The sequence below is a fragment of the Aotus nancymaae genome, unplaced genomic scaffold (genome assembly GCF_030222135.1).
Source record: "Aotus nancymaae isolate 86718 unplaced genomic scaffold, 86718_ANA_hifiasm-v0.15.2.pri h1tg000076l, whole genome shotgun sequence".
Lineage (NCBI taxonomy): Eukaryota > Metazoa > Chordata > Mammalia > Primates > Aotidae > Aotus > Aotus nancymaae.
In genome coordinates, this window is record NW_026988491.1 from 790,303 (window position 1) to 806,194 (window position 15,892).

At 40.3% G+C, this 15,892-nt stretch overlaps 1 protein-coding gene across 2 annotated transcripts in view; it reads left to right on the forward strand.

The window, feature by feature from the left end:
* Positions 1-15,892, forward strand: part of MYO18B (myosin XVIIIB) — a 285,467-nt gene that overhangs the window by 107,778 nt on the left and 161,797 nt on the right. For both annotated transcript variants that reach the window (XM_064367868.1, XM_064367869.1), the window contains exon 22: positions 11,632-11,697. In XM_064367868.1, coding sequence (XP_064223938.1) covers positions 11,632-11,697 — 66 coding nt within the window. The remainder of the gene's footprint in view (positions 1-11,631; positions 11,698-15,892) is intronic.

The window sequence follows — 15,892 nt, forward strand, 5'->3', positions numbered from 1 at the left end:
AGGCTGGAGTGCAGTGGTGCTATCTCGGCTCACTGCCTCCTAGGTTCAAGCTATTCTCCTGCCTCAGCCTCCCGAGTAGTTGGGACTATATGCACATGCCACCATGCACAGCTAATTTTTTTTATTTTTAGTAGACACAGGGTTTCGCCATGTTGGCCGGGCTGGTCTTGAACTCCCAGCCTCTTGTGATCTGACCACCTTGGTCTCCCAAAGTGCTGGGATTATAGGTGTGAACCACCACGCCCAGCTGGGTCTGTTGTTTTAATTATTTTACATGTTTTCCACTCAATTTTAATCAACCCAATTACATTCATGTGTGTGCATACATTTGGTTTTTGGATGGTTTCTGCCTTTTTCCAGGCATTCTATTTATAGCCTTGAGCATAAAGAGTTAAAAAACAGACACAGTTTCCACCATGATTTGGCTGCTTGTGAGAGAGGTGCAGTGGTTAAAGTATGTGGCTTAGAGTCAGATAGTCTCGAGTTCAAATTGTGTCTTCTTCCATATCTCTCTCTACGAATCTACGCTTTTGACGCTTGATAGCTGTATGACCATTGGCAACATATAGTATAGCATAGCAGAGTGTCTGGTACATTTTAGGGGCTCGACATATGGAAGCCATCGGACTGTGGTGTGGGTTTCATGGGGGCAGGTGCTATATGAACGGCAGCCAGATGGTTCACAGGATGAGCGTCCTATTCCATAGACACAGATTCTTCATATTAAACTGTTGATTGAGGAGTGAGTTGGGGAAGCACTTTGCAGCTATGGCTCTTCATTATTTCTGGAGTCTCTCCTGTCTGTCTGGCATATACAGCCAAATGTGAGATGTCAGCCCATATGCTTTTTGGGCACACTCTTCTTGAATATTGGAGAGAAAGCTCTTTGCAAAATTCTAGGAAACAATGGAGTTCTGTGAGTGGGGATGGCAGGTTGGATGTGACTAAAATCTGTGAGACCCCAAAATCTGGTCTCAATTTGACACAGGCTATCTGAGTTTTTATGCTTAAGGCAGAGAGATCTTGGGTTTGCCAAGAGCCATGTTTGCTGACGTGTAATGTTGACTTAAAGTGAAGATGATGACCCATCTATGCTCAGTGCCTGGGCTGCTTCATTGAATGAATCTTACCAGTTGTGAATTAGAGGTGGGATAGCTTAGCAGGTTAAGGATACAGATTCTGGAGTTAGGCTTTCTGTGCTGCTGCTGTGTCTAATCTGCTCACTGGCTGTGTGACACTTGACAAGTTACTCAGCCCTTCTTTGACAGTTTTATTAACTTAAAATGGCCTGCTGATAGTCCCTAATACTCTTGATAGAAGGATTGAGTAATTTAAGTTATTAACATGGTGACTTCCATGTACACAGAGTAAATAATAAATGTAATCAATTATGATTTTGTTGTAAAAATAGTAATTTTACTATTTCTATGGATTTTAATGCCTCTTCTATGCAATGAAGGCTTTAATCTTTGCCTTAAAAACCTCAAATGATTGCTAAGATAAAATAATTTTTGATTAACAGTAGTAGATATTTAATCAACTGATTATCTCTCAACTACATTTGGATAGTTTTTGATTTTCTGACTATTAAAAAGGATGTTGTGAACATTTGTGTATCAGTCTTTGTGTAGAAACATATTTCTACTTCTTTTGGGCACATTCTTGGAGGAGTATTGTGTTATATGGTACATTTATGTTTAACTTTCAAATATAACTTTTAAAGAAACTGTCAGGTTATTTTTAAAAGTGTCTCTACTGTTGTTCATCCTCACTGTCAACGTATGAGAGTTTCACTTTCTCTCTATCCTTATCAATACTTGAAATTGTTTGCCTTTTAGATTCAAGCCATTCTGTGATGTGCAAAGTGGCATCTCATTGTGGTTTGAATTTGCATTTTCCCTAATGATGTTGACTTTTTTTTTCCCCGCATGTGCCTAGTAGCCATTTTATCTCCTTTTTTTTGTGTGTGTGAAATCTCTATTTTTTTGCCCATTTTAATTAGGCTGTTTATCTTATAGAGTTGTAGTAGTTCTTTATTTGTTCTTGACATAATTATTTATCAGATGTATGCTTTGAAAATATTTTCTTCCAGCCTGTGGCTTGTGTTTTCATTTTCATAATGATGCACAGAGATTTTAATTTTCATGAAGTTCAGTTTACTAATTTTTTAAGTGAATGGTGCTTTTTTCATATCTAAGAACTCTTTGCCTACCCCTAGGTCACAGAGATATTCTCCCATTTTCCTCTAGAAGATTTGTAGTTTTATCTCCTCCATGTAGACTTGATCTATTGTGAGTTAATATTGTGTATGGTGTAACATACGTGACTACATTCATCTTTTTGCATATGGATATTCAATTGTCCCAGAACCATTTGTTGGAAAGACTGTTATCATTTCTCCCAGTGAATTGCATTGGAACCTTTGTCAAGCGTTTATTGGACATAAATATAAGAGCTTATTTTTGTAATCTAAATTCATTCTATTGGTCTGACTGTGGTAATTAGTGGCATCTCCTTCTTTCTCTCTTTTTATTCCTTAGTGTAAATAAACTTTGTCAGTTTTGTCTTTTCAAAGGACAGACTTTTGATTTCACTGATTTTTCTCTATTGGTTTTCTGTTTTCTTTGGTTCTGTTGTCTTCTATTGATTTCCACTCTATATTATTTCCTTCCTATCACTTGATTTGGGTTTAGTTTTCTCTGCTTTTCCTAGTTTCTTCAAATGGAACCTTGCTCAAATTATTGATTCGGAATCCTTCTCCTTTTCGAATACACAAGGTTAAAGCATACATTTTCCTCAAAGTACTACTTTAGCTGCATCACATAAAAATTTTCGTTTAGTTCAAGATCTTTTCTGATTTCTAGTGTGATTTCTTCTTTGGCCCATTGTTTATTAAGAAGTGTATGAATTTCTACATATTTGGAACTTCCTCACCTTTTTTTGTGGTTGTTTCTAATTTAATTCCATTTTAGTTTAAGAACATTTTTTATATGATTTCAGTACTTTTAAATTTAATTTTGCTTGTTTGTTTTTTAAAATTTGTTGAGACTTCTTTTATGGCCTAATATTTTATATCTAGGAGAGTGTTCAAGGTGTGCTTATAAAAACATGTATTCTGTGGTTGTTGAGTAGTCTATAGATGTCACCTGGGGTGATTTGGTTGATAATATTGTTCAAGTCTTATATATCCTTACTTTTTTTTTTTTTTTTTTTTTTTTTGCTCTGTTGCCCAGGCTGGAGTGCAGTGGCATGATTATGGCTCACTGCAGCCGTGACTTCTTGGCCTCAAGTGAGGCTCCTATTTCAGCCTCCTGAGTTGCTCAGACTATAGGCATATGCCACCACACCTGGCTGATTTTGTTTTCTAGAGATGGGATCTCACTGTGTTGCCCAGTCTGGACTTGGTGTCCTGGGCTTCAGCAATCCTGTGTCTTCTGTGTCCCAAAGTCCTGGGATAACAGGTGTGAGCCACTGTGCCTGGTCTATTGCTATTGTTTATGATTAATTGTTCTGTAAATTATTGAGAGTCAGGTATTATTTTGACCTCCAACTATTAATGTTAAATTTTATATTTATCCTGTCATTCTATGCATTTTTGCTTCATGTGTTTTGGGGCTCCGTGGTTAGGTACAGACATATTTATAATGCTGATCTTCTGGACAGATTAACCCTTTGTTGCCATAAAATGTCTCCCTTTGTTTCTAGTAATGATTTTTGTTTTATATTTTAAACAAAATTTGTCTGCTATTAGCATAGCCACTCCAGCTATCTTGTGTTTAGTGTTCACATGATACATCTATTTCATTTTCCCCCTTCCAACCTATCTTTGCATCTAACTGAATCTCTTGTAGATGGTATATAGTTGAATCTTCTTTTTGGGAAATCCAGGTTGACAATTTCTGCCTTTTTATTAAGGTGTCCAATATATTGATCTGTAATATGATTTACACCCATCATTTTGCTGTTTGTTTTCTGTATGGGCTTCGTGTCTTCTTTTAGTCATCTCCTCCTTCACTTCCTTCTTTTGTGTAAACCAGATATTTCCCAGTGGGCCATTTGAATCCCTCTCCTAGTGATTGTTCTACGGATTACAGTATGTATTGTAATTGAAGACGCTCCACTTCAGATTAATACTAACTTAATTCTGGGAAAATATAGAACCTTTGCTCCAATATAGCTCATTTCTTCCTCCTACCTTAGTGATACCATTTTAATACACAGTCTCCCCTCCCTATATATCTGTGTGTCCTACATCCATGAATTCAACCAACAACTGATTGAAAATATTTGGAAAAAAAGGATGGGTGCATGTGTACGGAACATATGCAGACTTATTTTCTTGTCACTGTTCCCTAAACACCACAATATAATAACTATCTGTATGGCATTTTACATTGTATTAGGTATTATAAGTATTCTAGAGTTAAAGTACACAGAAGGATAAGGATATGAGTAGGTTATTTGTAAATACTATGCCATTTTGTATAAAGGACTCAAGCATCTGCAGATTTTGGTATCCTTTGGGGGGTCCTGGAACCAATTCTCCATGGATACTGAGGGATAACTGTATATCACATCTATATATGCTATAAAATCAACAATAAAGCTCTATTATTTTATTTTATTTAATCTTTCATATTTTAGGTGAGTTAAGGGAAGAAAAGAAAAATATGTAGATTTTTCCATTTTCCTATGTGTTTTTATTTTCCCGTGCTCTTTAGTTCCTTAAGGATTTGAATTATGTATGATTTCATACCTTTCATCCTGAAGGACTGCCTTTGATACAAGTGAAACAGTAAGGCAGGTCTGATAGCAGCAAGTTCTCTCAGCCTTTGTTTGCCTGAGGAGTCCTTACTTCACCTTCATTTTTGAAGAATAATTTTGCCGGATACAGAATTCCTGATTGACATGCTTGTTTTTTCCTTTCAGCGCTTTTAACATTTAATCTCACTGCATTTTGGACTTCATTGTCTCTGAAGATAAGTCAGCCACTAATTGTTTGGATGCTTCCCTTTACACAATAAGTTATTCTTCTCTTTCTGCTTTCAAGATTTTCGATAGTTTATGCTAATTCTTGGAGTGGCTCCTTCGTGTTTATCTATTTGGAATTCATTGACCTGCTAGGATTTATGGATTTTTTTGAGGGGGGCAGTCAAATTTGGAAAGTTTCTAGCCATCATTTTTCATACTTTTAAAATCTTTGTCCTTTTCTTCTGAGACTTCTGTTGTGCATATACTGGCCTGCTTGATGTTGCCATACATGTCTCTGAAGCTCTGTTTTTTCTCATTCCTATTTCTCTCTGTTTTCAAATTGGAAAATTTCTATTGATCTAGTTTAAAATTTGCTGACTCTTTCATCTGCCATCTCAGATCTGCTGTTGAGCCCCGTTAGCGAATTTATCATTTCAGTTAATTTACTTTTCAAATGAAAAATTTCCATTTGGATTAAAAAAATAATTTCTACCTTTCAATGGATATTTTGTATTTAAGGAGTCATTATTATTACACTGTCCTTTAATTCATTAAGTATTTTTTTCTTTTAGTTCTTTGAACATATTTACAATGGCTGTTTTGAAGTCTTTGACTGTTAAGTCCAAATTCTGAACCCACAAAGATACTTTCTACTATTTCACCTCACCCTTAGTTTGGATCATAATTTTAGGTTTATTGCACATCCTATCATTTTTGTTGAAGACTGGACATCTTAGATGACATATTATGGCAACTCTACATTCTGATCTTCCCTTCATCATTTGGTATTATAACCTGTCTTTACTAAAATTATGGAATCTGTCTTCTCATGGTGTGGGACCACTGATATCTCTGCCCAATTTGTAAAAATTTGTGTTTTTATTTTAAAGCTGACTTCCCAGGAGTTGCTCCTGTGTCCCCATAGCGTAGGGTCAGCAGAGACTGTTATCAAACATCTTGAATCTCTGAGGCTTTTACATTCTCCTGCTGAATCCGTGTGTGGGCTGGGGAGTGTATTCAGCATTCAGGCAGTTGCCAGTTGTGCTTCAGCCTCTCCGTTCTCTATATTCTGTTTGACTGTTCCACATATTTTCTGCCTATACGCATGGCTTCATGTTCAAATAAACAGGGATACGCAGAGAGCCAGGGCCTTCTCCAGTCTCTCCTGTTCTTGTGTTTAGCCTGGAGCAAGAAATATATGGGAACTTATCGAGCCCACTGTGGCTGCCCTATTTCCTGTATCTCCTGTTAAATTTCTGGCTTATTTAAGGTCCAGTGCTTGCCTCAATTAGGACAACAACCTTAGGCTTAGCCGTGCCATTGGCCTTCCTCATTTGTTTCCTGCCAAGATTGCTACTGTTTCTGACAATGCTCCTGGGTGTGGGTTTTTTCCATGCTTTGCTCCATACAGGTGAGCCCCTTCTGGAAGCAAAGCTGCTATTTTTTGCAGCTGTCTCCCCTGGAAGGACTACTGCAGACAGACAGACAGACAGAGAGAGAGAGAGAGAGAGAGAGAGAGAGAGAGACAGAGACAGAGAGAGAGAGAGAGAGAGAGAGAGAGAGAGAGAGAGAAACAGAGCTGGGGTGGGCGGTGAGTGGGAGAACCTGTAATCGATATTGCCACAAACTCTCACACTTTCTACCTGAGATCCAGTAGGTTTTCTTGCATAAATGCTTCTCAATTTGTTGCGTTCCATTGTCCAACTTCTGGAGTATTGAACTTGTGGTTGTTGGGAATTTTATCTATTTTTATCAGGCTTTTGGGGGAGGGGAGAGGATTTATTAAGCTCCTTCCTCGACCATTCTGGAAATATCTCCCTTACATGCTACTTTTATGACCTCATTAAATCTCCACTGCATCCTTGTGGGACAGGTGCGATTACCCCATGTTGTAGAAAGCAAACTGAAGTCCAGAGAGGAGGAGAGCCTTGCCCGGGGTCACACAGCTGGTGAGTGGTGGCACTGAACTGGATCCCAGTGTTGGAGGAGGGAGAAAAGATCAGGAGCTGATTCCTTGGGTTCAGACCCCCTACCATCACTTCCTAAACACGCGAGCTTTTCCAAGTCATTTCATTGCACTGGGTCTCACTTTCTTTCTCTGTAAAATGGGCATGAATTAGCTAGTATCTGCTGCAGAGAGTTGAAAACATTTATGAGTTGTGTAAAGCAGTTGGAGCAGGGCTTAGACTCAAAAACAGACTGAAAACTGTGTTTCCTTGGAACAAAACGGCCACACTTGACTCACAAAAAAGCAGTATTTTATGCTGCAAGAGATAAGTTTCAATTACCTGGGCAATTCCAATACATGGAAGAGCTGATTCCATAAAGACACAGGACAAGGAGGAATTTCTTAACAGTCACCTGGATCCTTGCTGTGTCTTTTTCTGCCAAATGGTTGTTGGACAATGATTGCGTCATGTTGAGCTAAATGAAATAATTGATATTTGACCTGAACAAATAACAGTTTCGTATGGTTCAATCTAACTGTAATGTTAATGGGGATAAAAATAATAGCATTTAAGTGCAAAGTAATTTACAAAGTCATTTTCATATACTTTCAGTTAATCCTCCGAATTGCTGTATGGTCCAGGCAGGGAATATTCTCACCACTTCACAGGTAGGGAAGAGGGTCAGTTGTATAATTTAATGCCTGTGCTTAGCCACTCATGCCAGGGTTTGAATCCAAGCTTTGTTATATGTAACATTAGATCAACAGAACAGAAGATCTATGTTAGGACTGATGTTCTTGGTTACACAGACATCTGAAGAGTGTCTCAGCAAACAAGGAGATGGAGAAGGAGCCTCAGTTATGGTGGGTTGAGCTTTGGCAAGGTTTGAAGTGTGTTTGAGAAATGGGATCCTTCATCCATGTTCTGCAGCACTGTTCCAAGGCTTTGGCCAAAACAGAGGTGACTATGAGGATGAAATAGCTCCTAACATTTACTGAGTGCTTACTGTATGCCAGGTGCTATGTAAAGTCCTGCTCAAGCACAACCTCAGAATTGTCTGAAACAGGTGCCATTATCGTCCCCATCTTTCTGAATGGAGTCTGAGGCTCAGGGTAAAGCACTTCCCCAAGGCCACACAGTTTATGGAGTGATAAAACCAAAACCTGAACCCAGATAGATCTAACTCTGGACCATGATTTTTTCTTTTTCCCCAAAACATCTGCCATAGACTTTACCTCAAAGGTACACTTAGAAAAATTTCATTGGTTATATATTTCATTTAAAAAATACGTTGTCTCTTCAGTCAAATTTTTTATTGTTTCTTTCTTCTTGTGCAGAGAGAAAAGGCATTATATTTTGGATGTATTGGTTTTATTCATTTCTACCACCTACAGCTCCCTTGGAACATGTTTGGCTAAAATGTGATAAGTAAAACCACTGAAATTTTGGAAGCATGTCATGGAATGTTCTTCCGGGAGGTCAGAAGACGGGGTTTCCTTCCTGATTGCAGTCTGCGACTAGATTTTTAATAAGGATTTTTTTTTTATATCTTAGGAAGTTTTCTGTGATGCCTTTGACCCATGGAATTGAAACTCATTGCTAAATTACTCCAGCCTCATAATACCTTTTGCTTCCTGAGCATTGCAATTACTTTTCTGACAGTTTATTCTTAAAATAGACTTTCTGATTTTCAGTGAATGAAAGACCAATGAGGGGTGGTATGTGGGTGGGGTGGGAGGGGAATTGGCAGGCACAAAGCAACCAGGCACAACCTGGGTTTATCTCAGAGTCCAGATCGCTGGCCGATTGTTTCGAAGCCTGCACGACTATTTGACAAGGGGAAGATTCCATTAAATGGCTGGAGGTTCGGTCCCTGCTCCATCCAGAAATCTCTTTGAGTAGACTTGTTTCTCCTGTATGGGGCTGCTTTTCTTCCCTATGGAATCTCTCTGGTTTGGGTGTTCATTAATTCGGTCATCTTATCCATTGAGCTCCTACTGTGTTCATGGAACAGTACTATAGTTCAGTACAGGAAACACAGGCTCCTCTGCCATAAGGTAGGTCAGGCAGGCGAGGTAAATGACCATGTCATTTATTTAGCAAATATTTGTGGGAGTGAGGCAGTCATCAGCAAGTGCAATGAGAGAAGCACAGAGCGGGGAGGCTGTCACAGGAGGTCTTAGTGAATTATGAGGCATGCAGTACAGTTCAAGACATAGGTGTGTCCAGAAAGAACTTCATGGGAATCTGCCTCTTCCCTGTGTGCAAACTTGTAATCTTGAAAAAAAAAAAAAAAACAAAAAAAACCCCTTCATTTAGTTTTTATTGTGTGTGTGTATGTATTAAAATATATATAAAATGAAAGTTAATCTTTTTTTAATGTATTTTTTATTGTACTTTAGGTTCTGGGGTACATGTGCAGATCATGCAGAATTGCTGCATAGGTACATACATGGCAATGTGGTTTGCTGCCTCCTTCCCCACATCACCTATATCTGGCATTTCTCCCATGATATCCCTCCTCAACCTCCCTAGCCCCCACCGTCACTCCCCTAGTCCCCCCAACAGACCCCAGTGTGTGATGCCCCCCTCCCTGTGTCCATGTGTTCTCATTGTTCAACACCCGCCTGTAAGTGAGAACATGCGGTGTTTGATTTTCTGTTCTTGTGTCAGTTTGCTGAGAATGATGGTTTCCAGATTCATCCGATGTCCTACAAAGGACACTGTTTTTTATGGCTGCATAGTATTCCATGGTGTATATGTGCCACATTTTCCTTGTCCAGTCTATCATCAGTGGGTATTTGGGTTGATTCCAGGTCTTTGCTATTGTAAACAGTGCTGCAGTGAACATACGTGTGCATGTGTCTTTATAATAGAATGATTTATAATCCTTTGGATATATACCCAGTAATGGGATTGCTGAGTCAAATGGAATTTCTATTTCTAGGTCCTTAAGGAATCGCCACACTGTCTTCCACAATGGTTGAACTAATTTACACTCCCACCAACAATGTAAAACTGTTCCTATTTCTCCACATCCTCTCCAGCATCTGTTGTCTCCAGATTTTTTGATGATCGCCATTCTAACTGGCGTGAGATGGTATCTCTATGTGGTTTTGATTTGCATTTCTCTAATGACCAGTGATGATGAGCATTTTTTCATATGTTTGTTGGCTTCATACATGTCTTCTTTTGAAAAGTGTCTGTTCTTGTCCTTTGCGCACTTTGAACAGGTTTGTTTGTTTGTTTCCTGTAAATCTGTTTTAGTTCTTTGTAGATTCTGGATATTAGCCCTTTGTCAGATGGGTAGATTGCAAAAAATTTTTTCCCATTCTGTTGGTTGCTGGTTCACTCTAATGATACTATTTTAAGCATACAGTTCAGTGGCAATAAGTATATTCTCAATGTGGTGCAACTGTCACCAACATCCATCTCCATAACTCTCTTCCTCTTGCAAAACTAACACCCATTAAACAGTAAACCTTCATCACCCCTATCTGCAACCCCTAGCCACTGTAATTCTTTATTCTGTCTCTGCTGGGGTCCGACCCACAGACCCCAGCCCAGCAACAGGTGAATAAATGCACTCAGACACAGAAAACCACTGAAAGAGCGGGCTTAAGGGTCTGTGGCCACTCACAGCCAGTGGAGGAGAGTGCTGTAAAGAGTTAGCGGCTGTGGCCCCGACTCACTGGCCCTGCCAGCATTTATTCAGCACACATTAAGTGATGAAGGCTTTGAGTCAACACATTAGAGGGTAATTTTCCTGGTCGACCTCCCCCAGAGAGAGCCATCTGGCCTGGCCCTGTGAATGATTAAAGGTTAGTTTTAGTACCACGTGAGTAAACAAGTTATTTAGATAAACTCCCCCACATTCCCTTGTTATTTGCTTTTCTTTATTAACTCAAGGTAAAGAGGATTAGGCTGTCTTCAGCCAAACTTTTTACAGAGGCCATGCAACACCCCCAGGCTTCTAAGAAGGTTCGCGACTATTTTCTATAATTTAACAATCTCTCCTACCATCCTGACTGAACCTCCACATGTCTCCATGAATTTGGCTACTGTAAATACCTCATATAAGTGGAATCATGCAGTACGTGTCCTTTTGTGACTTATTTGGCTTGGAATAATGCTCTTAAGGTTCATCCACGTTGTAGCATGTGTCAGAATTTCCTCTCTTTTTAAGGCTGAATAATATTTCACTGTATGGATAGACCACATAGTGTTTATCCATTCATCTGTCAATGGACATTTGGGTTGTTTCCACCTTTTGGGTATTGTAAATAATGCTTTTATGAACATAAATATATAAATATCTCTTTAAGACCTTGATTTCAATTATTTTTGGTACATACACCCAAGCGGAATGGCCAGATCATCTGGTAATTTTATGTTTAGTTATTTGAGGAACCTCTGTACTGTTTTTGCTAATAGCTGCATCCTTCATTTCATTTCGTGTCTTTGGTTTTGTGCTCTGTAAAATAGGAGGATGAAAGAAATTGGTGTGTGTGTGAAGGTAGAGTGGATGGCACACAGTAGGTGCTCAGCATCTGCACCTTCCTGTGTGAGGTGGGGCTCTGTTAGCCAAAGCTCACAGACTTGTAGGATCATCCTCCATCCTGGTGCATCAGCCATTCAGCTAGCTTGACTTTCCCCTTTAGGATTCTCCTACCTTCTGTGTTCTCTAACTTCTCTCTCCTTTTCTCCCCAGGCTGTGGAGGAGCTCCTGGAGACCTTGGATCTGGAAAAGAAGGCAGTGGTTGTGGGGCACAGCCAAGTGAGTAGAGCTGCTTTCTTACAACAGTGTGCCCATCACATCAGGGACCCAGAGATGACCTGATTCTTGTCCTACCTCAATTGTCCATTATCTCTGTATGTCTCCTTTTCCTGGACTGAAAGCAGAGCTAATGATTTTCTACCCTGCCTATCTTACAAAGTCATGAAGATAAAATGTCATAATATGGGTTGAAATCACACTGGGAAATATTTATTGGAGGCTTCCCTCCTGGGGACCCCAAGTGGTCTGGAAGAATTAGCATTTTGGTTCTCAATATAACCTTCTGAGTCTCAGAAAGAGCTGCCATAAAACTGTGGAAGAATCACTCATCTTCACTCACAGCCTTTTAACTTCTATTTTGCAACCAGCTGTAACCCAGCTATAGTCATAGCTGATGAGCAGCAGTAAGGGAGAAAGGGCTTGACAAGAAAGCCTGTGATTATTCAAGTTGACAGAAATAGCTTTTTCCAAACTGGTGTTCAGCCAAAAGCTCTTCCAAATATGCTTAAATGTTTAGAGCAGAATTTCACACTTCCCTGATATGCTTATCTATGCTGTAAGTTTTCAAGGAGGGAAACATGGTATTTAGGGATTGATTCTCAAACTATTTGACTGTGGAACCCCCAGCCTTTTGTTTGTGTGGAATACCCATTAGCTACTTCTGGAACTAGTGCTCCATTGATTACAGTTTGGGAAGTGGGGCACAGAGATTGTAAACCCAAGGACCAAGGAGCGGGGTCAGGGGAAAGGGACACAGTTTGCAAATACAAACTGGAGGCCAGGCATGGTTCATGCCTGTAATTCCAGCACTTGGGGAAGCTGAGGTGGGCAAATCACCTGAGGTCAGGAGTTCAAGACCAGCCTGGCCAATATGGTAAAACCTCTGTCTCTACTAAAAATACAAAAAATAATGGGGCATGGTGGCATATGCCCATAATCCCAGTTACTTGAGAGGCTGAGGCAGGAGAATTGCTTGAACCCAGGAGGTGGAGGTTGCAGTGAGCCGAGATCTCACCATTGCTCTCCATCCAGCCTGGGCAATAAAGCGAGACTCTGACACACACACACACACACACACACACACACACAGACGTAGTAAAGAAAAGAAAAACAAACTGGAGAGGAGCAGACCAAAAGAAAGACTATGTCACACATCTCCCCACCTAGTTACTTACTGGTTGATTAACGGCATCCAATAAACCTTTGTCAATTGCCTTCCACCTCCACGGAGCTATGTGAGGTGCTGGGAGGGTATCCCGCTGTCCAGGAGCCCACCAGGGTGGCATTACTGACTGTTTGTACTTCATGGAGCCTTTCCTATCATATCATGCATTGCTGAGAGTGGTGGTCCTTTCCTCAGGGAGCTCACAGTCATCTGCACTGGCTACCACCCCTCAGCTCACCCTAAACAGGCTAGTGTCTCCCCTCTGGCCTCTTGGTCCTGCTAAGGTATATGGTGGAAGCTATTCTGTTGTGATCTCAAGATAATTTCTCCTGATAGAAGTCGCAGCATCTCAGTCTGCAAGCTTTTTCAACAGAGAGAATAAACCTATCAGTTACTGAACTCCCATGCAAGCCAGGTACTATGCCAGGCAACTTCACGTTTTGTTCTTGGTTCTTGATTTACAGTCTTCTGTGAGATATCAAGTGTGTTCCTGCTTTACAGATGAGGAAGCTGTGCCTCTGGGAAATAAGCCTCTTTTCAAGGTCCTATCTGTAGCCAAGGGTTCAGACTCCATGCAAATCTGCATTGGTCCAAATCCATTCCAGGGTTTTTTCAATACACTCTGGAATGAATGGAAAGGTTCCAGGGTGTTTTCAATACACTCTGGAATGAATGGAAATACAGTCATGTGTGGCTTAACAATGGGGATACATTCTGAGAAATGAGTCCTTAGGCAATTTCTTCACTGTGGGAACATCACAGAGTGTACTCACACAAACACAGATGGAATAGCCTACCGCACACCTGGTTTAGATGGCACAGCCTATGGCTCCTAGGCTATAAACTTGTACAGCACATGACCGCACTGAATACTGTAGGCAATTGTAACACAATGGTAAGGATCTGAGTATTTAAACAGAAAAAGTAGAGTAGAAACATGGTATTATAATGTTATGGGATCACTGCTGTACATGCATCTATTATTGACTGAAACATCATTGTATGGTGCATGACTGTACATCACCTACTCTTTACACATGGGTCTTTATGGTCCTGAATCTGGGGAACTGTTCTTCAGCACCAAGGACTTCATCCTTCTAGACCAGCAGTTCTCAAAGTACGGGCCCTGGACCAGCAGCATCAGCATCACTGAGAGCTGGCTAGAAGCACATGCTCAGGCTCCACCCCAGACCTTGTAAATCAGAAACGCTGGAGGGGGGCAGGGCCGGCAATCTGTATAACAAGCCCTCTAGGTGATTCCAATGCACTCTCAAGTCTGAGAACCACTGATCTAAGTAATGACTCAGTTATGTCATAAATATGAAAATCAGTGCCTGTGGTCCTTGCAGCTCTCACAGAAGAAGAAAGAAAGCAGTCCTTACACACAATAATAAAACACGGTTATTAGTAATACTTGGTATTCACTAAGAAACTGTCAAGAGCAAATCATGGTCAATGTGTCCTTTTGGAGGCCAGGCTAGGGGATAGACTGGTGTAGCATCTTATGCCTTGCAGGATTGGCATGTAATAGTTGACAAGGCTGTGAAGCTCAGAGGAAAAGAGAATTGGCTGACCCAGTCCACACCCAGGCTCCACCACTTCCTAACTGTATGAATCTTCAATGACTGGTTTAACTTCTCCAAGCCTCAGTTATCTCATCTGTAAAATGGAGCTGTTACTTTCTACCTCCCAAGATGGCTGTGGGGATCCATAAAGTGTCATTTAACAGGCGGTGGCTGTCACTACTTGCTGAATACATTTGTCAGTGGGGCAAGAGGCTTATATCAAACAGGATAACATTTTAATGTTTAAAGAATTAAACTCCTCTAATCTGTAAAGCAACTAAGAGGAGAGGAGCTAATTCCTGGGCAGTACCAGATATGGGAGCTGTTGCTCTATCAGATTTTAGCATTTTTAGAGGAGAAACAGTTTGCATTGTCGAGGCTCCTGTGGATTCCTTAAAGGTGGGGCTCTGGGGATGTTATACTCTGTTTGCATCTGATAAGCTTCTGGACCAAATAATTTAGATTTTTCAGCCTCTGCTGCCTTATTGAGGCTTGTGCCGCGGGCCACGGCATTTGTGGAAAACGTGTGATTCCACATGCAGTCGGCCTTCTGATTGGCAATATGCTCTTAAAAAGCCAAAAAAAAAAAAAAAAAAAAAAAAGAGAGAGAGAAAGAGAGAGAGAGAGAAATTGAGATAAGATTCTGCACAGGCTTATTGCCATGCTGTGTATGGTTGTTTCCAATTATCTTTTTAATGAGAGCTTCATAATCAATAGTGGTGTTGGCAGCACTGCCATCCATTGTAATATACGAACTGGTTCTGTCATCACTTTGATCATTGATTTTTTTTTTATAGCAGCTTTTGGGACTCACTAGCTTGTGAAATTAATACAGTCATTATTGAGGCAATCTGACAGGTAATGAGCCAATCGTGTCTTTATTTCAATGAGACTAATGGTCTTGGTGGCCCTGTCTGATAGGAAGTGTTCTGCAGAGCCAGGGAGGGTCAGGAAAAGAGTTAGTACTGACTGTATGTCCTAATTTTTATTTTCCCATTGAGAAAAGGTGTAGTGCAGGATAGTCGGAGACGAGTGGTCTCCATTACGAAAAACAGGTTTAGGGTAATGGAGAATTGATCGGGACCCTTTGTTCCACCTGGAATCCAATTGCAATTGAACCTCATACTTCAAGTGCTTGTATCATAATGAATGAGAAAAGGAAGGCTTGTGTTGACAGACACTGAGCATGGGTGCAGGAAATAAGCCTGAGGTTCCGGGCTTAGGTCTCAGCTTTGCTGGCAACTGATTATGTAAATTTGAGTCAATTTCGTAACCTACCTAAGCCAATAGGTTCCTCATAGGGCCGTTTTGAGTATTAAAAAGATACCTAGGAGAAAGCCCTTTGGGAAATGTAGATGTTGTACAAATGTTAATTCTATTCAGTGATAATTGTAGTCTTGTCCGAAGTCAGATAAAGGGAAATAAATCCTGGCATTGTCACTTGCTAGTAGAGGATTGTGGGCAA